This window comes from Sorghum bicolor, chromosome 1 (assembly GCF_000003195.3).
Source record: "Sorghum bicolor cultivar BTx623 chromosome 1, Sorghum_bicolor_NCBIv3, whole genome shotgun sequence".
In the NCBI taxonomy this organism is placed as follows: Eukaryota; Viridiplantae; Streptophyta; class Magnoliopsida; order Poales; family Poaceae; genus Sorghum; species Sorghum bicolor.
Genome location: NC_012870.2, coordinates 57,112,523 through 57,135,705, shown reverse-complemented (window position 1 = coordinate 57,135,705; position 23,183 = coordinate 57,112,523). Strand labels below are relative to the sequence as shown.

The 23,183-nt window shown below is 44.6% G+C and overlaps 1 protein-coding gene across 2 annotated transcripts; it reads right to left on the bottom strand.

Annotated features, from left to right (window-relative positions):
* Positions 6,493-8,581, bottom strand: LOC8058056 (BOI-related E3 ubiquitin-protein ligase 1). 2 transcript variants are annotated; one of them, XM_021456083.1, is made up of 4 exons: positions 8,123-8,581; positions 7,894-8,015; positions 7,508-7,782; positions 6,493-7,414 (listed from the first exon to the last, which is right to left on the bottom strand). In XM_021456083.1, the coding sequence occupies exons 1-4, from the start codon at positions 8,188-8,190 to the stop codon at positions 6,830-6,832; spliced, it is 1,050 nt and encodes a 349-aa protein (XP_021311758.1). In that variant the 5' UTR covers positions 8,191-8,581; the 3' UTR covers positions 6,493-6,829. The 2 variants fall into 2 exon arrangements, with proteins under 2 accessions (XP_021311758.1, XP_021311763.1); XM_021456088.1 differs by having other exon boundaries at positions 7,894-8,012; positions 8,123-8,578.

Here is a 23,183-nt window from a genome sequence, read left to right as displayed (position 1 = left end):
TCTAATGAGTATGAAATTTTTACCATAGTTTAAACATATAATAATTAGTCTAACATAAAAAAATCACCACAATTAGACCACACAAACTATAGCTATGAATTATTCTAATTAATTATAGAAAAACACAGATCTAAAGCTACAATAAAAATTTTGTACTAAAGCATACTATATTATATGTTCACTATGTAGATCTACTTATCTGGAGTCCAACAAAATCAGATTTACTATTTTATGAATTTTATGTGATTTACTATAATTTTACAAATATTCAGCCAAAATAAATAAAAATAAAAAAAACAAAACTGCCTTCAAAACCGCTCATAGCCATGTCAGGGACGTAATATGCATGGTTTCAAAAATTGAGGGATGTATTTTACCCGATTTTGAAGTTTAGGGATGAAAATCAGACTTTTGGGAAAGTTGAGGGACGTAAAGTGGACTTCTTCCTTCAAAGAATACTCCATGAGCTTTCTATGGCGTCGACTGGGTTTCTTAGCCCATTTTGAGAAAGGACCTGTCCTAGCTCCTAGGCCGCGTGCCTATATTGGTTAAAGGCCCATCTAGTCCATCCATTCTCCCTTTAGGCCCATGTCTTCGGCTAACAGATAGACAGCAGCATTCGGTCCAACTGTCACTTGTTAAAGCCTCCATCTTTATCTTTTTGCGTACATCATCTCGTGATATATATTATTATATATGATATGATACAAAATGGATTGCAAGATGCACATGCACATGCACGACCGCTCGAAATGTCTTCTCCTAACAATAACCTAACAAAAACACACGCATCAGCTTGCGGCTGAGTGCACAACGAACCACACAAGTTGACCTAATAGAAAGCCAAATCCGTCCACTATTTCCACCCCTTCTCGATCAAAATCACACGCGCAGCGCATCCTGTACCCGATCTCTGCGCTCATCATTCATGCACTTCTCGTGGTCGGGGGCAACCAGCAAAGCATGAGCATCATTCCCGTGCCTAAACCACTACGACCCCGCGCGCACGCTGCACTGCACTGCACTGATCCAAGCTATAGGAAAGAAAACTAGAAAGTGCCCCGGCCGGCGACGTGGATGGTTGATTGATTTCTGGTCAAGTTTGCTGCGCCGGCCTGGCCACCTGTCGATCTAGAAATTCCACGCCCAGTTTGCCCGGCCATTAGTTTACAGCTTGTTGCCTCTTTCACGATCTGTCTATTGGATGCGTTCTGGCGACTGACGACGCACGCAGTGGGATTTTTACCCTCGCAGCAGCATCTGGCTGGAAGAGATGCCCAATCTCCAAGCCACCCTTGTAGTACTTGTAGTTGTAGCCCAGCTGAAGGTGGAATCTCGGGCGTTTCTGTCTGGGCGGAGAAAGAGCTGCATCACCTCTTCCTTCCTTGGTGCACGCATTTGATTCCCTGGCGTGGCGGTCAAAACAGATAGCGTTCAGCCGTCCGTCCATCCATGATCCATCCACGAGATAGCGTTCAGCCGTCCGTCCATCCACGCTTGCGGTGGATGTGGATTGGAGTTTGGTATCAGTAATTTTCAGCGGTTCCCGATTCCGTTGACAAAAGGGATGCCCGGCCGGCCGGCTCTGGTTTCATCTCTGGTTCTCTATCTAGTGGCCAGGGCTAATCACTTATCGGCAGACCGGGTTCCTTCTCTTCACTGGCAGTATGATTACTGGTGTCGATATTTAACGTCAGTGCTTTTGTCACTGCTGTGTTTTCACTGTCAGTTTGCAGCCGGTAGAAGGAAGGGGGCCAGTTGGTTGGACGCCAATGCCATGGCGCCGCCAGCGTCTTTTCTCTAACCTCCTAGTGCGAAGTGCGAACCGACCTCAGGAACAGCCGAACGATCCACCGTTGCAGTTAGTTGTGCGTGCCTGGATTTTTCTCCTTCAACCTGTGTGGCTGCATTGTGGTATCCTACCATCACCGTAAAAAAAGATCATTAAGAGCCCGAGGCCTACCTCGTCTGACCGATACTGCATGTTGTCCGTCTCAAACAACTGTCCGGCTCTCCACCGAGGACCGCGCAAACAATAATGTCGATGCGTTAGCTGCTGCATTTCTTTTTCTTTTTCTTGTTCTTATTCGTTTTCCTCTCTGATATGCAAACAAACGTGATATCATAGTTGCGGATCGAAAGGGCCACTAGCTGTAGCTGTAGCAAGAGAAAAAGGAGGGAGAGGAATTGATGCTTGAGTGGCTGGGAGCAGCACATTACAGGCAGGAAGGAAGGAGGAGGATGATGTCTTGAGGCTCTTGGCTGTGCTGCTAGCAGTCTGGCACATTAATCTGTGTAAACTACTGTACTCTACAATCTCGCTGAACATTTCTTCAGAAAACCTTACTCCCACACAGCTGAGCTGGCACTTTGTCGCCCAACCTTTGGTTGCAAAACGGGAAATGAAATGGAGTCGGAGGAGGTGATGGCACAGTTCGCCGAACATTTCTTCAGAAAACCCGCCTGTTCCGGGTCCAGGCAGGGCCTGAGCATGATGTAATTACCTCCACCAGCATCATCCTCGTGTTGCGCAGTGTACATTAAAATTCAGTCAGGTCTTGTTTAGTTCACAAAAATTTTCAAAATTTTCCGTCACATCGAATCTTTGGTCACATACATGGAGAATTAAATATAGACAAAAATAAAAACTAATTACATAGTTTACTTGTATTTGTGAGATGAATCTTTTAAGCCCAGTTACTCTGTGATTGGACAATGTTTATCAAATAAGAACAAAAGTGTTACAGTAGCCAAAAACGAAAAATTTTGGGAACTAAACAAGGCCTCAATTTCGTTCGGCCTTGTTTAGTTTCCAAAAATTTTCAAGATTCCCCGTCACATCGAATCTTGCGGCACATGCATAAAGCATTAAATATAGACGAAAACAAAAACTAATTACGCAGTTTACCTGTAAATCGCGAGACGAATCTTTTGATCCTAGTTAGTTTATGATTGGATAATATTTGCCACAAACAAACAAAAGTGCTACAGTAGCGAAATCCAAAATTTTTCTCAAACTAAACAAGGCCTCAGTTCAGGGTACCCGGGTTGGGTAATAAAGGTACCGGGATCGGTCTGGATCGTGGCCGGCCCGTAAATGTAATGGGTGGTCATTTACTCATGTGCCTCGCATCGCATCTGTACGAGAAGACTATACTCCTACACATGCATGCAGTGTCATCAGCGTGTACGTCTTGCCAAGAAAGGCCGCTTGTCGTGGATTCATTGTTCGAGCCGGGCTGCCGGAGGCAACGTGAGCAGAGCAGCAGCATCTACTACAAGCTTTAGCGATAATGGCGCTGCTGTCGATCCAGGAAAACAAAAAAAGAACCCTTATCAGAACTCTCCTTTCCGTGCTCTCAGTGTTGTAGGTGAGAGTTTGTTGGATTGCCGACTTTGCGTTGCGCTGAGCCCAAACAAATGAAACGCGATGGAGTGTCACGCCGTTTGTCCACAAGGTCCACGACGGGCTTGGGGTGTCACGCCGCTTGTCGTTGACACCTCAAAGCGCGCGCTGCTGGCTGCAGCATTCGACGACGACGGACGTGTACACCTCAAAGCCGGCAGGGCATTGAGGCGAACGATTCGTCGTCGCGTGCTTGAGCCGCTCTTGGATTGGATCTCATCAACCAAAACCCAAACCCAAACCCAAACCCAAACACCTACTCCGTCAGCCTGAGGTGAGGGCCCACCCCGTCAGCCTCCGGGTGACGACCGGTGGGCGTCCCACGTCCGTCCGTCCCAGCCGTCGGTCGCGGAATCGCGGTGCAGAGGTTCCTGTCACGATTATTCCAACTCCCGCCCGCTGTGAATGCGCTTGGCACACCGCACACCATTTTTTGCTTGCCTCCCATCAGTGGGCAGTGCAGTGCATCATCGGATCGTCCAGCGGAGATGGCGACCGCTAGCTGCTGCGGGACGCCTCTCAACCGTCCACCACCGCCGTCATCAGTATGCCTGCGAGAATGATCGATGCGATAAGATCGCCGGATGCTGGAATCCCCCGGCCCTTTCCCTCTGGCCGGGTGGGTTTTGCATGCTTTGCGTGTCGTACATTGCACATCGATCGCACCTAATAACCCTGCGCACGGTGCCGTACGCAACCGATTGAGTTTGCGGTAGTTCGTCTCGATCTGTATACGCCTGCCCTCCTGCCCGGGCGGCTACCTGCTCCAATATGTTAAGAATATTCTTAATATTCTAAAGTGATCAATTAGTGGATAATTAGTAACCGTTAATGAGGGTTTTCTTTCACGTTCCCACTCTCCCGATCGTCCATCAATAAAGGACTACTGTTCACTTTTATTTTCTACGGTTCCTATTACATATCTACTGCAACACTATACATCGTAGCCCGATCGAGTCACATACGGTCATACGCGCGCGTACCACCCTACTCCATCCCGTATTATACATATGGTATCGTGCTGGTCTTGCTTGCATCAGCTGGGCGGCGACGGGTAGGCGGCTAGCTTGTCTGGACTCGATCGTGTTGGCGTGGCCAAAGATGATGCATCGCCCAACTGGCCAGCACCAACGGGCCTGGTGGGTATACTCCTTCTTCGAGGCGCCGGCCCTTGTCGTGTGTGTGAGTGTGTCCATGGCGTTGCCTTTTGCCGTGCCGTACACTCTCCCCATATACAGTACGTACGTACATTGTCTCGAGACAAAGACACGTGGGAGATCTTGAGCAATTACTCTGGCAGTTACACGAGTTTACTGGCATTACTTGGGTCACTGATCTCCCCTGTCGTACTATTGCCTTGTTCAGTTCCGAAAAAAAATTCGAATTTCGTTAGTGTAGCACTTTCGTTTTTATTTGATTAAATAATCATGAACTAAGTAGGATTAAAAAATTCGTCTCGCGATTTACAGACAAACTGTGTAATTAGTTTTTGTTTTCGTCTATATTTAATGCTTCATGCATGTGCCGCAAGATTCGATGTGACGGAGAATCTTAAAAACTTTTTGGATTTCGGGATGAACTAAATAAGACGTATATATAACTACTGTAATTACTTGTTATCTTATCTCTCACGCAACGCAGGCAGCACCTGACAGGGGGAAACGAGCGAGAGGACCGAGCACTGAGGAGTGAGGAGGCATGCGCGCGTGCAGTGGAGCACGGAGCACCGGTAATCTGGTATATAGCTGCACAAGGAAGGCGCCGGCCGGCACCACCGCTCGGACGGAAGCACCGAACACACACGCACGCGGGCCGCCCACTAGGCTCGCATCGCTCAAGCACAAGTCGGTGAAGACTTGTGGTTGCGCTCCAAGGAGAAGGAATTGCTTCTTTATTTTTTTTTTAATTTAATTATTACTAGGCACTGAGTATTAGAGAGATCCAAGGAATTGCTAGGCACTGAGCATTAGAGAGATCCAAGGAATTGCTAGGCTAGGCAGACGTTGACGTTGGCATATACTACCGCAGCCTCAGACAAAGGGACAACAAAGTGCGGTATAGCTAGCTTTAGCTTTCGTTCTCGCACATCGTCCCAACGGCGCGGCGCTTCAATGCAAGAAGCAAACGAAACACAACACCCGCGGCTCGCAAATCCTATCTCTTCGGATATTTCGGCTTGATGCCTCCCTCCCACCGGCCACTGACTGCTAGCATAGCTGCAGGACGTTTTTTTTTTTCCCCTCAAAGTGCAAGCCAGCCGTGGTGCCATGCTTGTGATGGAGTGCTGGGTGTGTGTGTTGTGTGGGCATATGGAATTGCACACCGCCCTACAGTGTTGTGTGACAGGAAGGTCAAGAACTCGTGCAGTCTTCCTGGATCGGTGCGACGGTGCCGCACGCACCACCCATCCGCCGGCCAGACGACTGCTGCGCGGAGAGGCCAGAAAGCGCGGGAACCAACGGTCGCCCCGCCCCTGGGGGGCAGTGGGCACCCACCGCCAGACACCGACCCCACTAGTACTACTAACTTTGATTGAATCAGCCCATCAGTGCGGGTGGGCCCGCGGCGGCCCAACTTCCCACCAAAGCCCGAGATCCCGTGACCGGTTGCGATCATGCGATCCGCCGTGCGCGGTTGCCGACTTGCGGTTGCGCTCGCGCCGAAATCAATTGTTGTTGTTGCCCAAGCCTGCAACCGCACGCCGCGCACCCCCATCGCGCATCCAACTCTGACTGATGAATGCTGCATGCTGCCCCTGCGCGGCGAACAACCGACAGGGCAGCCGCGACGCGCGCCCGTACGCCCGATCGGGATCGCACGGCGCGGCACGTAGTACGATTGGCGAGTGCGACTGGCGATCGTCACGTGACCGGCCGCGTCTCCCGCCACTACCACTACTACGCATCACGCGAATCCGCGCCTCGCCTTTAAACGCATCGCCCCCAAGGCGCATTTGCACTGTGGAGTAGGAGGGTACCAGCAACTGCAGGGCCAGGGCAGAGACCACGCAAACCTTCATCCTTCTCGCGGATGTGTACTGCACAAGTCATTAATCAGGCGGTAAAAAAGTGAAAATTTGCACATCATTGCCTACCAAAATGTACGTAGTACTGGGTCCATGGTCGATCATATTGCTTGCCTTCCAGAAGTCCACAAGAACAAGGCAAAAGACAGCAGGATCCTAATCCTGCTACTGGTACTAGATAACTACTACTAGAATACAATAGCAGGAGAATGACTAGTAGTACTCTAATTGAAGGATTATAATGAACAAATGACTAAAAAAACAGAGAAAGATGTGATTCCCTCTACATAATTTGCCATCGTTCAATCCCCATTTTCACCGGCCATTCCTTTCGGCAGGAGCACCAGTTTTGTTTTTTGATTTTTTTTTTACCTTTTTCCCATTTTTCCTAATGCTTGCTACGAGAAGAACACTTGCACCGTGCCGGTGACCGCGCCACGGCACATGGGGCAGGCAGCCGCGACGGCGCCGGCGCCGGCAGCGAAGGGGGCGGCGGCGGGGACAGCGGGTTCGCACTCGGCGCAGACGCATAGGTGGCGGCACGGGAGCAGGACGACGGAGGCCGAGCGCTGCCTGCACGTCCGGCACGGCCTGGCCGGCGGCGGGCGCGGCGGGGCGATCTCCACCACCCTGTCCGGGTCGACGAAGCAGGACCCGGCGTCGTCCGCCGCGGCGCCCCCCGCGTTGTCCTCCTCTTCCTCGGCGGCCTTGCCCCTCGCCTGCGCCGCGGCAGACGCCTGCTGCAGCTGCGCGTGGAGCGCCGCGGCCGTGGACTGGTCCGCGAGCGCCTTGGCCTGCCACGCCTCCGCCTCCGCCCTCAGCCGCGCGACGCGGTCCTCCAGGTCGGCGCCGCGCCGCGCGGCCTCCAAGGCCTCCGCCTCCTTCTCCCTTATCCGCTGAGCAGCCGCCGCCTCCGCCGCGCCGACCAGCGAACGGTAGTGCCGCCGCCGGGTGTCGGCCAGCGCGCGCCGGAGCCTCTCCGCCTGCAAAGCGACAAGGAAGGAGCCCATCAGCAACAGAGGCCGGTCGATATCGGCGGCGGCAACGACGCAATCGATCAAGCGGGCGGTCCTTACATGTTCCTGGATCAGCCGGTCCATCTCGTTCTTGTGCTGATCGCGCTGCGCGGCGAGCTCTTCGGAGAGGAGACACGACGCCGAGGCCGAGGACGTGCACGACACGTGCTCCGAGCCCTCGTCGAAGTCGAGCCGGAGGCCCATCGCCGGCCGCTTGTGCAGTTGCGCCAGGTTGATCAACTTGGGCGCCTGCGCCTCCGGTTGCTGCTGCAGCGAGAAGAACTGCGGCGACACGGACTCCGCCTCGCGCTGCCGCTTCCTCCCGCCGCCGCAATCTACGTGCACGCAACATCCCAACAAATAATAAATCCAAAAGCAGAACAGAAGGGTACCCAAGAAGACGAAATCTACGGAGCCAAGGCGGGCGCTTTGTTTGATCTGGTTACCTCCATGCGAGAAGTCCAAGAAGAGGGGCGGAGCCTGCTGCGGCGCCATCGCCTCCTTCTGCGCCTGATGCAGCTCCATCGCCGCCACCAACCGGCTGCTCTCCGGCGTGCCGCCGCCGCTGCTGACAACCCAGACGCTCAAATCACCCACCCAAATCCGATCCAGCAGACCGACGATCAACGCGGAAGAAACAATTAGAAGATGTACAGCGGCGACGACGGCAGGTACCTGACGAGGAAAGGGGACTCGCGGTGGTGGTGGTGGTGGTGGTGGTGATAATGCGCCTGCACCGCCATTGCTGGAGCCCGGGGCAACCAAACCAATCGAAGCGACGGACGGGTGGAAGCACGCGCGCGCCAAGCGTGTGAGACGAGTCGGGTGGCAGTAGGAGGACGGAGAGAGTCGCGGGCAACGCGAACGAACTGGTCCACCGCCTCCTCGTCCTCCTCTTAAAAGGGCGTCATGGGGAGCGTGGCGTGGGGCGGGGCGTGGCTGGCTGCTCCTGTCAAGTCTCACCTGCTTCGCGCATGCAGTTTGCAGGGAGGACACGGGTGGAAGGCAGGAGGCGTGGCTGGCCGTGGCCGCTGGCTCGGTTGATGAGGAGAGGGTGGTGGTGATGCTGATGCGCTGGTGCCTTTGCATTTTCCTTGTATATATATAAGCACCCGTTTTATATTTATTATCTTTTTTTGAAAGGATATATTTATTATCTAATATGGAGATAGGAGTAGATGCTTTGCGTTAGCGATGGCTAGTGCGAAAACTGTCGGGCAATTTGTGATTTACTGCCATATACTGACACACACGATTAACTTCTCTGTCTTTTCTCAACGACGAGAGGAAATTTGGAACTTTCTGCATTTAGGCCAGTTTATTAAAACAAAGGAAAAACATATGAGTTTTTTTAGAGGGTTTTAATCTTAGAAAAATAAGGATTAATCAAATTCTTTCTTTGAATTTCTATGGGATATTATAATACCATAGAAAATTTGGAGGAAAACTAACACGAGGTTAGACGCATAAAAACTTTCCATTATGTCTATATTTCTACACTTCTCCTATATTGTAGGTGTCTGATTCTTTTTGTTATGAATGGCAACATGCAATTATAAAAAATATGAATTATCTCTTGTGAGTTACTATTTTAATTATTCTACTAGTTGATCGTGTAAAATTGTTGCTTGAAAATTCCTAAAAAATCCGGCATGTGACAATAGCAGCTCCCATACTACATACTAGATAATTCAATTTGTGCCTAAAAAGAATTCCTAAAAAAAATTGGCTAAAAATTCATATTTTTTTTAAGTTTCATGCAATTATATGTTTCTTCATATTCTTGTGTCTAAAAGTCCTTTGTTTTAAAGCGACCCGTAACCTTAATAAAGTTTGCTGGAGACACACTATTCGCCCTTGAACAGATGAAACTGCAATGTTCAGCGCCTAATAAGTTCAATATTAGCTTGTTTGTGGCATGTTCTTTTTTTTTTCTTTGGACAATGACATGTGACACTTTGATCCATAGTATTGTGTTAGACAACTTATTTTTTATTTTATTCGGATGGTATATTGTCTCGTAGTGGTGAGCAGAAAATGTTGGAGAAAATGCTAAAAAAACGGTGGGGCGTGGTTGGTGCTGGTGACATATTTCATCATGTCACGGCACTGTTGGAGCGATATCCCTTTGTAAGCAAATCATGTTGTTTTATTTTTGAATGGGTGAAATATCCAAGGCCCCATACGGAATCCCCCAAGAAAAGATTTGAAAACAACATGTCTACTTTATCATCATACTAGTAACTCAACTCACAAAAGTGATTGAAAAAGAAGACACATTGAATAAACACTAGAGTCGTTCTGAAGTTCTAATACCGTCTCCTCCTGTCGATGTCATGGCGATCGATGCACCAGCTGTCGTCCCTCAAGTCTAAACAATCTTTAGTACAATTCTAGTACAACTAGTTTCGGTTGCAAAATGAAAATGGCTCGAGACTTTGAGAGTTGATCACTTCGGACTGAAAAATGCCGATTCCGAGTTCTCACACAGTCGTCGTCGATGACAGCGTTTTTTTGCATGTGTCCGCGTCTACGGTGTTTGTGTCATGCCTTCCAATTCCAAACCGACCATGCGCGTTTTTGGTGTGAAATGGTCATTTCGTTCGTGGCATGCACCGCAAGACAAGGGTCTTGTTTAGTTCCCAGAAAATTTTGCAAAATTTTTCAGATTCCCCGTCATATCGAATCTTTAAACGCATGCATGAAGTATTAAATATAGACGAAAATAAAAATTAATTGTACAGTTTGGTCGAAATTGACGAGATGAATCTTTTGACCCTAGTTAGTCCATGATTGGACAATATTTGTCAAATACAAACGAAAGTGTCACTATTCATATTTTGCAAAAAAAAATTAGAAGTAAACAAGGCCAAGGAATTAAATCTTGTGGAGAAACGGGCTGGAAGGAAAAGAGAGTAAAACGTCCAAATCTGCTGATCCTGCAATTTCTCAACTTCTGTAGCCCTCAAAAACTGAAAAACAAAATCCCAACGACTTGTGCTTGGCAGCAGCAACGCCTTCGCATTCACAACATCGGTTTCTTTACGTTATATTCGGGCGTTTATTGCAGTCTTCTTCTGCCCTGGGAGAATGAATGAATGAATGAATGAATGGAGTGTTCAGTTCAGACGTTTTCCAGTTGATCGATTCATACGCAGGCGGCTACGCCGCCTATCGAGTTTTGGACAGAGCACCTAGCCGGAGTCGTCCTCACGTTGTGTTGAGCCGTCCTACCTCGCTGAAAATGATTTGAACGCATCTAGCTCCTTTTTTTTTTACGCGCTCTATCTACTGATGAAGCCTTGTTCCCATCGTCAAATATCAACTGGAGCACAACAAGACCGCTGAGCGCTGATCGGAATGAAAGATTCAGACTTTCTGAAAGACTTTTAATTAGTAAAAAATTGACGCTTACGATTCAGTTTCCGATTCAAGATCACATTTTATCTGGTTATCAATCATGCACTATCCGACCGATATCGCCACAAAGATTAATCTATCAGCAAATCAAGAATACAAGTCGGAACAAGAAAAGACACAACTGAAATATGCTGAAAAAGATTAAACTCACATATTGTGGTCTCACGAACAGATGTACAAAGAGACTAAATGATGGATTAATCTAAGTAAAATATGAATAGAAATTAGGTGATAGCTACTGCATCCTTCTTCCATACTCAAAAATAAAGTCGTTTTAGGGTGAGATTGTTTTCACATATGAAGTCATTTTTTGCATCGGTGTGCATACTCCCTTCATATTTTAGTATGAAAGGAGTACAGGATTAGGGGCAAGGAACCCTCGAGATAATAGAATTTGACATGATACAGAATCGAAGCCCCAAAAGCTGGTGACATAAACATCCCAATAAATTATATACGTTCACTTATTTTGACGGTTCTCAATGGCCCATAGAGAATTTAGACGTGGAACCAGTGCTATTAGAAAGTTTTTTTAAACTTTCTGTGTGTGGCAGAACCTCCTGAATTAAGTGGCCCACATGCACACATCATTGTCCCAAAGACTTCTGATCGACGTGCACGAGTTCCAAATGACTCAAGAAGTCTGTCGGGTGTCCTCGGGAAACCCGAATCATCCACGTAACATTCTTTTCAGGAATTCCCTCATCAAGCATCACAGTATTACAACATTTCATAGATAAGAGAAATCAGAGTAAAAGCGGAAAGGTTACATAACATAGGTTGAAACTTAAGTTCATAGTTTACAAACCATAAGTATTTGATACATAAAAGCTTCGGAACTTTATATTACATAAACCATAGATCACACAACAAATTTTACTTGCCCAAAGTCACTCATCAGATTCATCATCATCATTACTCTCCTCCACAAGAGTAAAGTAACCATGACCATCAAAAGGATTATCAAGAGGTTCACCTGCAACATGGGTTAATAAAACCCTGAGTACAAAAGTACTCAACAAGACTTAACCGACTATAAAAGAGGTGAAGACTCAGGTATGCAGGCTATGGGGATTCAAGGTAAAGCTTTAACAAGATCAAAGCATTTCTTTTTGCATAAAAGCTTACTAAGAGTAAAACCTACTTTTAAGTTTTAACTCAAGATTATCACTTATAACTAGCCACTATCATTGTCAAACTTTCATAAGCAAATCATCTCTTTCTTATACCAAAGATTCACTTATTACTACGATGATGGTACGAGGATTGAGGCTCCATATCCGAGGAAACACGACGATTCGAATCGATTAAACCCAGCTGGGGATTCAGTACCACACGACATATGTAGAACTTAATCTTGCATATGTCAACCTTTTCTATAGATCCTCCCATACAAGAACGGGTCCAGCGTCACCCGAGAGTACAGTACACCACCATCCTACAGCCAATCTAGATGTTTCCCGGTCATCTCAGATCCGTAAGGTGGGTACACGCTACTCTCGCCATCTTTCCACTCCCAGTACGCGGTTAGCCGTTCTCAAGTATCGGAATAGCTATAGGTAAGGCTTACCGCCGCATGTGGGCTGTACTCAAAGTTCTCAATCACAACAGGCCAACAACGGTACGGTCCTTAATCGACACAGTTGGAGACACTACTTTAAGACTCCATTCTTAAAGCAAGTCCACCGACCGGTCTCAAGTTGAACATTATTGACCTTAAAAGTATTCCACAACAACCCTTCAAACTTTCTCATTTGAAAACTTATCTAATAAGCAGGACTAAGCATACTAAGTATTTTCATAAAACAGGTATCAAGGTTAATATGGAAATCATCAAGGTAGATAATGCAGCAAATAGGATTCACTCAACTCCTATTCACCTAATGCATCATATTAACTCAAGTGATATAAATAACTTTATGAAAATACAAGGATAGGGTTTAATGTCCGGGGCTTGCCTTGGTCGAAGGGGACGTTCGACAACTTAGCAAAACCCGAAGGATCCACAAACTCGGAAACAATCCACTGAGGATCAGATTCTTCCGCAGCGTATTCTATACGTAAAAGTGCATATGCATGATTATGATATACTCATGGCATGATAAAGACAGGTTACATGTTCTTGGATGACAACCATAAGCATGACTATCTCGAGTACAATTTACCTTCATGGTAAAGAAACAAACAAAGCTAGCTATCAAAGCATAAATCACTACTAAACAAACTTTATTATTTTTATTAAGCAATATTGTGAATCTATCATACCATAAAGATATGAAAATAAACCATAACCAGGGAGCATATCATGCTAAGTAACCATGGTTGTCAAACAATCCAAAATATCACCCAAATCCTAAAGGGATTATTATTTCTATTTCTTTTATAATTATTTTAAATAGCTTTATTAAGAGACAGAGCATACTTTATCAAACAGAGCTGAAATTATTCTTGAAGCTAGATAACAGTAACATAAGATCACATATTAAATTTCATGATTTTTGGATATACCCATAATTTACTAAAAATCATGGAAGGTTTATTCATTAATAAACAGAGGCAATTTATAGATACATGCAAACTATCATAAAATAAAATTTAATATTTTTCCTACACTCTTTACATTCTCTGGAACCCACACAAAAATTTTCATAATTTTTGGATCAGCACAAAATTTACTACACAATTTCAAATATAAAACAAAAACTGCATAAAAGAAAAAAGAAAAACAAAACAGCACTGTGCCACTGCGGCCCAGGAGCTCGGCCCACGCGTTCGGCCCAAACCAGCTCGGGAGAGCTCCCCCCGCGCGGACCGCGCGCTGCCCCTCCCCTCACGCAGAAACTGACGGGCGGGTCCCGCCCGTCACCTTCGCCTTCTACCTCGCGCCACCGCTCCGGCGACCTCCACCGCAACACCGGTGAGCTCCCGGCTTCCGCAGCGAGGCGCGCTAGCTTCCCCAGATCCTTGCGCACCCGTAGACCTCCTTTACACCCGCTCTCCCCTACCCTAGCTGCCACGGCCATGGACGCGGCGGACGGCCACCCCGGCCGAGCCAATGCCGGCCACTACGCTTGAGTAGAGCGCGAATTGAGCAGCGCAAGAGCATCAGTGGCTCACCGCGATCCCAAAGGAACAAGAAGCAGCGTCGGAGAAGCTCGGGGTGATGCTGGCCACGGTGAGGTGCTCGCGGCGGCGTTTCGGCCGGAGTTGGAGAGGAAAACGGCTCGGTGTGAAGTTGTGGAAGGGTAGAGCTTGCGCTCAGGGGCGCAATCGATGGCTAAGGACTTGGCGAAACTCGGGGAGTGCTCGGGTGGATTGGGAAGGGAACGATCGAGGCGAATTTGGAGTTGGACGAGCCGCTGCCCGTCGGTGCTCCGGTGGCGAAAAAGAGGTCGGTGATCGCAGGAGAGAAGGGCACGTCGCGTTCCACTTCGCCAGCAGCTGCTCCACTTTGCCACGGACGCGAGCACGTGCTTGGACGAGATGAAACGGCGGCTCACGCGCTGGCAACGCCGATTCCAGCTCGGCGGTCCACCGCCATGAACAGGGACCGAGCTTATCCCCCTTTTCCCCAAAATACCCTTTCTGAAAACTTAAAATTACTCTGAGATTTTGAATAGAAGATGAAAATATGCCAAAATAAGAGTTGTGCAAAATTTGATGAGCTACCAAACATCTTTAACGACCAAAGACTGATTTGAAATGGAAAGGGATGAATTTGAGCCAAACAGTTGGAAATTCAAAACTCAAATTGGGAAAAATTCCAATTTTGAATTGGGGCAGATTAGAAATTCCAAAATTACTTTTGATTTTCCAAAACAACTTGAAAAACTTCCAACATGAAAGTTGTTCAACGTTTCAAGCCCTACAACTCTCATGTTGACCATTTTTCAAAATTCCAAACAGATTTTGAATTGGGGATTTAAGTTTGAAAAGGGGACACTTTCCGGAAATCTGTATTTTTAAAATTACTTTGGATTTTGTACTGAATCTTCAAAAACTCAAAACACCAAAGTTGTACATCTTGACAAGATCTACAACTTTGCTTTTGAACTCAACTTCAAATTTTGCTTGGTTTTTGAATTGCACAAAAGGGGGCAAATCTAGGGTTTTGAAAACTAGGGTTCCCCCCTAAGCCTTTCGGAAAAACTTTCACCCATGGTTTTTAAACTCCAAAACAAGCATCCATACATAAATTAAACACACTTTAAATTCCTAAACACATTCATCCAAAATAAACTTATTTTAAGTTAATGCATCAGGGTTTACTTAACAAATAAACTATGCAATGCTCATGATGACATGTCATGTTTTAATTCGCTTAACACCAGAGTGTTACACTGTGCATATGTAAACGTAGAAAACTAAATCTATATATCACCAAATCAACAATTTTAGTGTAGCATGCTAAATTCTAAGATGGACTTGAACTTGATATGGGATCGGACCTCTAACTTTTTGAAGCCCATGTTGATCGTCTTCGCGTCTATGCTTCTCTTCCTGCACTTCCTCTTGATCCTCTCTAATGCTCCTTAGAAAAATAATATCATTACTTAGTAATATATTCTTATATTGACGAAAATGATTATGTAGGAGCACAACTATAGATATGGCGACGCCATGCAAAATAAATCCTATATTAGTGGAGTGAGCTCAAGTAGAGATTTGTATGGTTTGAGAAATCACTCCATACTAGATGAGATAATGCATTATTTGTCCATTGCTGGAATAAGTGATCTCAAGCCCGTAGACCGTATGGGTTAACACCCTAACCGCTCATATGACCGAGTTAAGAGGAGTACATGACTTCTCTGTACGTGTCGTAATCGGAGGCACCCTAACGTTACGAGGTTGTGACCCCTCATCACGCAACGCTAATAAGAGGATGGCTCCGCTCCCCTCAAACCGACGTTCAGTGTCGGTTACAGCCTATCCCATCTTCTAGATATGATAATCAAGAGAGTGCTGAAGTGACGAGAAGACCACCGTCGTTCTGCCATTTCTCTTCCCACCGAGAACCAGAGGACATCAATCATCTTCTTCGCCGTCTTCCTCATCAACGTCCCAACATATAGAGAGGAAGGAATGACTCCACCGTTACCTCAACGGCCTCAACCGATGGTAGACTTCCATAAAGATTTCAGTTAGTTAGCAATCCAATAATGTGCTCACATCAACTAGATTAGACATTATGTGGCTTACTCCCTAATTTTGTCTTATTTCTTAATTTGGTGGAATACCTATATTTCCCGTACTAGTACTGATTGTAAGCTTTGTGAGGAATATGGTGATGATGGACTATTCCATTCCATTTTACAAAACAAACAAAAAAATTGAGCAGTGAGAATATGATGGACTAACTTATTTTCTCAAACCAAACACATATTAGTTGCCCTGATCGAGCTCTAGTATTTAGCCTTTGCATAACCGCATGAGAATTTACATCGTCATATGTGTAGACCTAATTATGAACCACCAAGGACGTATCTGAAAATACCTAACCTGTTAGTGCGTCGAATTGGGCTCGGATCATGATTTTTGATCCATGACCTAACCGAACCCGAAAATGACCCATCCAGAGTAGAAAACCCACCAAAAAATTGGGCATTTTAGATTTGTATATACACGGGAATCAAGGAATATTGATAAAATATGTGATGTCATTATCCCCGTCATCAAGCAGAAGAGGCGCCCGTTTATTCGCGGTTCTTTCGCTTTCTCGATGCTCCTAGAGCTGTGGTGGCAGTCTAGTCGGTGTTGGAGTAACAGATATCTACAGCAGCAAGGCATAGGGCATCCAGCATGCGAGACATTTTCTATTGTGGTATCGGTTCCGATTGAAAAATTCGAGACGGGAACACGGCACGGCACGGCCAGGTAGGCTGAGGACCTGAGGTAGACTCTTTCGTGGCTTTGTTCATTCTTCTCTCGTAGCTTTCGTTGTATGTAGGCAGTGGCTGCTACTATAGGTGCGTAGCACTACGTTACCAAGGCACGCATTATTATTTCATTCATTCATTCATCAGGAATCAGGACAAAGACGTTCTTGCGCTTGCAGGATGGGCGTGGCAACCGAGCCGGAAGAGTTCAGAAACGTCGGGGCCGGGTTGACTGCAACTGCAAACGCAGCGGGGGGAGAAAACAAAGCCCCGGCGTCGCCGAAACTGATGAAAAAAAAAAAGAGAAGAGAGGGATTGAAAAAGGCCAGCAGCACTGGACGAGGGACCGAAACCGCTGCGTGTGTGGGTGTGGCGCACTTGGAGATTTCTCCGCGACCGCGCGCGCATCGGGTCCCCTCGGCGAGCGAGAGCGACGCAAAAGACACGGCGGCCGCCTCGCCTCGGTCAAGCGTGCCGGTGGTCTGGAGCAGCCGGACGGACGGACGCAGCCGGTGACGTTTCGTGCATGCCGGGGCACTCCCCCCACTTTACAACTACTCGGCGAAACTACAGGACGCTTCTCCTTAATATGTGTGTGTGTGTCTGCGGCGTCTCGAGTTTTGTTCTGGAACGGCGAGATTAGGGCACTCACAATGCAAGACTCTATCACAGAGTCTAAGACACTTAATTACATATTATTTATGGTATTTTGCTGATGTGGCAGCATATTTATTGAAGAAAGAGGTAGAAAAAATAAGACTCCAAGTCTTATTTAGACTCTAAGTCCACATTGTTCGAGGTAATAAATAACTTTAGACTCTACGATAGAGTATGAACGGACACTGGTAACTTCGTCTCCACTTTCGCCGATGGGGTGAAGTGAAGATGCCGTTGGAGCTAGCGCTGCTACAGTTTCTCCTGCCGGGTCTCTCCTCGTCCTGGTCGGTGACATGCATGCTGGTCGTCATCGGGCCTGGCTGGTGGTCGACGATGATGATGACCTGTTGCCTGTCTGCAATTAGCACAGGGAGCACCGGAGCAGAGAGCTTGGGCCACCAAGATTTTCACAGCAATTCCGCGTGATTCTGATTCCTCCCTCCGCAACTCTCTCTCTCTCTCTCTCGAGCAGTATACTACACTGGTATTCCCACAGCGAGGCCTCAAAGGTTGCAGCAGCAGACTTGCAGTGCCGATGCAACAGGATTTTTACTGATTGTCCAATCACGGAGTAATAAAAACTAATTACTGTGTAATTAGTTTTTATTTTTATCTTTATTTAATGCTCCATGCATGCGACTAAAGATTCGATGTGACGGAGAATCTTGAAAATATTTACGAACTAAACAAGGCCTTAGTGAAAGGACCGGTGTGCTTTCCCGAAAGTGAAACAGTCAAATGTCCGGAACGCACGGCCATGCAATCTTCTTTATCTTTTTATTTACACCTACAGTACTACTCCGTAGTGATGAACTGCAGTGCAGTCAACACAAAATCAGTGCTAATACTAGCAACTAATAATCAGTGCTACGACGAGCATCTCCACCGGCCCGCCACTTGATTAAACTAGTAATTCAAACACTCGCGTTAATCCAAGGACAGCTAGTGCATTGTGAGTCAGTTGATGCAGATTCAGGTCAAACAAGTTGACTGCTGCTACTCCTCTCGGTAGTAGGAGCACTCTTATCTCTTTTTAACTATCGTTATGGTATTCATGCTGTTAAGCATTGTTAAATTTGCCTAGTTTTTATGCCTTGTTTCTAAAAAAATTATCTAATTGTTAGTAATCTATTTACAATTATTTGAAACTTATTTATTTATGTTCATATTATTTTGTTGTTTGTAATCTGTTTTTTTTAAAACATGAACAAATAAGATTCAAATGACTCCAAGTGATCATCAATGAATAAATGGGTTTTAGGGAAAATTGTATTGATTTCACATTTTTAAAGATTTAATAAGTTCTTTTTAAATAGAAAACTTTCTTTGAAATAGCCAGAGGACCAAATTTATCTGGTTTCGGCAGTTGGAGGATGTCTAGTATTCAATTTTATAGTTGAGGGTTGAAAATCTAAGGCTTTGTTTAGATTCTTTTTTTTTGAATTTTGACACTATAGTATTTTTATTTTTATTTGAAAATATTGTTTAATTATAGAGTAACTAGACTTAAAAGATTTGTTTCACGATTTACAGACAAACTGTGTAATTAGTTTTTGATTTCGTTTATATTTAATGTTTCATGTATGTGCCGTAAGATTCGATGTGACGGGAAATCTTGAAAAGTTTTTGGTTTTTTGGGTGAACTAAACAAGTCCTAACTCATACAAATTGAAAGTTAAAAGAAAATACACTTTATCTTTTCTTTTTTACTAGCAAAATATGCCCGTGCGATGCAACGGGAAAACATATCAAATAATCAATTATAGAAAGCAATGATAGAATGTTCCATATCTTTTGTGTTTTATCCTTTCTATAAAATTTAATAAAATCTACAATGTACTTTGTTGATAACCATGACATCCATGGTATGAGCTAGTTAATATTTATAATAATATATAGCTTAGAGTCATATTTATTTAATAATAAAATATAAATTAGGCAAAAAAAATTCTTACTCTAATTTTACCTTTTAATATAGCTTAATATTAAATTAAAACACAAGAAATTTGTTGTTAGTTTTAATATTTTTTATTTAGATTAGGATTCCTATTCAGCTTTCCAAACTGCCCGAGCTATACATGAGACAAACTCGTTTTCTTATCTAATTCATAACCAAATAAACAATTCTGATTTGATTTTATTGGTTACCAGCAAACCAACGTAATTTTTTTTTTGTGGAACGTATTTTTGCTCATCTATATCATTAGTTTTTTCTAGCAACTTATAAACCATCTATACTCCTATCTTTTAGCAGAATCTAAACCATAAAAAGTTTTGTAAAAAAAAAACCATAAAAATAATTGCAAAACAAATCAAACTTTAGGACCAACCGATTGTGTTGATGTCTGGGCCACGGCCCAAAAGACACCCGAACGTTGCCCTGTCGTCCGATTAAATTGGACGGTTCAGGTCACGCCCATCCTGAAACCCTACTTCACTTTGTTGCACAAGTAGTGACGCGCCGCCAAGCCATGATGACCTGTTCATCTTCCCATTCTCTGTCTGCCATGGAGCTGTGAGTGTGCCGTCTGCGGTGGTTGAGCCGAGAGAGCTTGGCAGCGTTGGGGCGCCGTCGGCAACAGGAGTCGAATACGCCACCTCGGCACGGGCCGCACGGCGACGATGGCCTTGGGGTTGAGCATGCACATCGTGCGCGGGGGCGAGTGTGCTGGTCGCGTGGGTGTCGTTCCATGCTTTAAGCGTCGCATCTCTCGCTCCGCAAGCGCGCCAAGGCAGCTCAGCCAATGCCCCTAACGCCTCCCACAGCCACAACAGGTAGATCCAGGGTTGTGGTTTTTTTTTTTCTCCAGAATTTTGGTGTGCTCGATTGGCAGTGAGCTGATTAGCGAGCTGGTCTTGCCATGTTTGATGTTAATAGGGGGGAGCTCTGTCAGGTTTTTTTTGGTATGCCGGTGTTGCAGAGACCTTTGGAACGGGAGATTCGGGAGTTCCTGTTGGCTTTGGTTGGGTTTGGACTTCTTCGCCTTTTTGTTTGGTTTGCCTTTACAATAGCACGTCCAGCTTGGATTTGGATTTAGACATGAGCGAGACGAAGCCGGTCGCGCGACCTTGGTCAGGACTCTGGAAGCGGGGGCAATAACGCAAGACGGATCCGGATGCAGAGTTCCCAGCGCGAGCGGGCGATAGTTATAGAGGCCAGACGAAAATCCGACCAGACGAAAGATTAGGCTGAAATTTTGCGTATTAGGTATAGATATAGATTATTAGAAGATTCGACAGGAGGCCAAGCCAGCCGGTGCCTGCAGCCTGTGAGTCATGGAAGATGCGTGCACAGGCCAGGGCCGAGTGTGGCCCCCCTCCATGCATTCATGAACCAGCGGCGAATGCATGCAGCTGCATCCACGGCATCTCTGCCGTTGTTCGTACGGACGTTTTCGGCCATAATAGTCTTTAACTCTTGATCACAAGCTACATGTATTTCTTGTAACCTATAATAAAGGAAAACAACATTCTACTTAGAACACTGAAACTAGAATAATTTCTATATTCATTAATTAAGGTATCAAATAAGCAAAATAATAATGTAGCATTCGAATTAAAGAAGAAAGATAAGTAAATGATTTCTTACAAGAAACTAAAGAAACCAATACACTTCTTTCGTCCTGAAATATAAGTTATCCCATAAATTCTAGAACAAATTTATGAGGTAATGTAAATTACATAGGTAACCATCTCTTATTTATATAGGCTTTGTGCTTACCAAATTTTAAGCCTAGTAGAAGATACTAATGGCATATACACATGTGATTAGGATTTTGGGGGATTTAATTCACCTAGAATAAATTATAATTTGGAACAACTTCACAAAATTTTAGAGTTTTTAGAGCAACTTTTTAGATTATATCACAACTCCACTTTTTTTCCTAGAGCAGAGTTGTGGAGCTATAATTGTTTGGCTGAAAAACATGAAAAGTCTTAGCGAGTTTGCATCAAAAATAAAAATAAAAACATGAAGTAGAGCTACAAAACGTGGAACGGATCAGTCCCAAACCGATCCTAAACTATATAGTACATACAATGACTATGCATATAGTGAATTAGGAAAAACTATTTTTTAGCTTCCAGCCCCCTAGTTAATCTTAGAAAATCACTTCACAAAAACAACATAGATGCACTTCTCAATCTCAATGAAAAAAAATTGTTTGACAGAGCCACTCAACCTAAAAGCTAGTAACTGTACCAAATAGACCAATATGACAAGAGCCGCATGAAGCTAAAGCTATGTGAAAGAAGCACCTATAACTCGAAAAATCTAGATCTAATGCTGCACATGTTAAGTGTATTTACATGACTCATTTTATTTATATTTTAAGTTACATAAAAATATATAATCCACTTTTATTAATCTAAATTCTAAGTACACTATCGATTTTGGAGCTAGAGTTGTGCCAAATATGCCTTAAGTATGATAGGTTTTGATATTGATATGACTAACCGGTAGCAGATGGTTTCTACGGCTAATAAATCGATTGATGCTGATTTGTTACGAAAGAAAAACACCGATAAATTTAAACTGAGTAGAGGTAAGTCTATGACAGACAACTATATATATGGCTAAAACTGTTTGGCAAAGCAAAACTGCGGCAGTAAACCCGCCTGTCCTGAAAGAAACAAGCTGCTAGAAAAAGGGTGAGAGTTTCTCACATTGGTTGTTACCGGTACCCAAACATGATTAGTTTGCGACAGTGATGACAGCATTTTCTCTTTTGAACAGCACTGAGGCAACTTTTACTTTAGGCCTTGTTTACTTCCTAAATTTTTTGCAAAATTGCTACAGTATCTCTTTCGTTTGTATGTGACAAATATTGTCCAATCATAGAGTAACTAGACTCAAAAGATTCGTCTCGTCAATTTCGACCAAACAGTGTAATTAGTTTTTATTTTCATCTATATTTAATACTCCATGCATACGTCTCAAGATTGGATGTGATGGGGAATCTGAAAAATTTTGCAAAAATTTTGGGAACTAAACAAGGCCTTAGTTCTGCCGTGGAGCTGAATAACACAAAAGGTTGATGCGTATAGTACACTGGTGGATTTTCATCCCATCTAAAAATATAATCACATCACATACGACTGTTATCTGCCCGCCCCCCTTGTAAATTTCTAATGAGGCATTGTTTAGTTTTAAAAAAATTTGTAAAATGAGCACTGTAGTATTTTTGTTTGTATTTGATAAGTATTATTTAATCATAGACTAACTAGATTTAAAAGATTTGTCTCGCAGATTATAGGTAAACTATGTAATTAGTTATTTCTTTTATCTATATTTAATGGTTCATGCATGTGCCGTAAGATTGAATGTGATAGGGGATTTGAAAAATTTTGTAATTTTTTTTGAGAAAATCCATGTATACTGTACATCAAGTAGCAGTACTGTTCTGTGCGTGGGTAGGAGTAAAAGCTCATGATGTCGAGATCTCCGTGCTGCTGTACTGTACGGACTTGTACGTGTACATTTGACAAGGGATGTGTGTGGATCAATCGGCTGGCCTGCAGGCTGCTGCAGTGATAATATTCCGGTAGCACCTGTGGCATTTCATTTCGCCATTCGCGGATCGGACCATCGGCAAAACTTTCCAGATTTCCCATTACATCGAATCTTTAGACGTATATATGGAGTATTAAATATAGATAAAAATAAAAACTAATTACACAGTTTGGTCGGAATTGACGAGATGAATCTTTTGAGCCTAGTTAGTCTATAATTAGACAATATTTATCAAATATAAACGAAAATACTACTATTCACATTTTGT

Bases quoted from the DNA above. Each gene is read 5' to 3' on its own strand.
- LOC8058056 (XM_021456083.1), bottom strand. From the start codon at position 8,190: ATGGCGGTGCAGGCGCATTATCACCACCACCACCACCACCACCACCGC. The intron at 7,783-7,893 runs GTAACCAGATCA...GCGTGCACGTAG, and splicing joins CTTGGACTTCTCGCATGGAG to ATTGCGGCGGCGGGAGGAAG. The intron at 7,415-7,507 runs GTAAGGACCGCC...GTCGCTTTGCAG, and splicing joins ACCGGCTGATCCAGGAACAT to GCGGAGAGGCTCCGGCGCGC.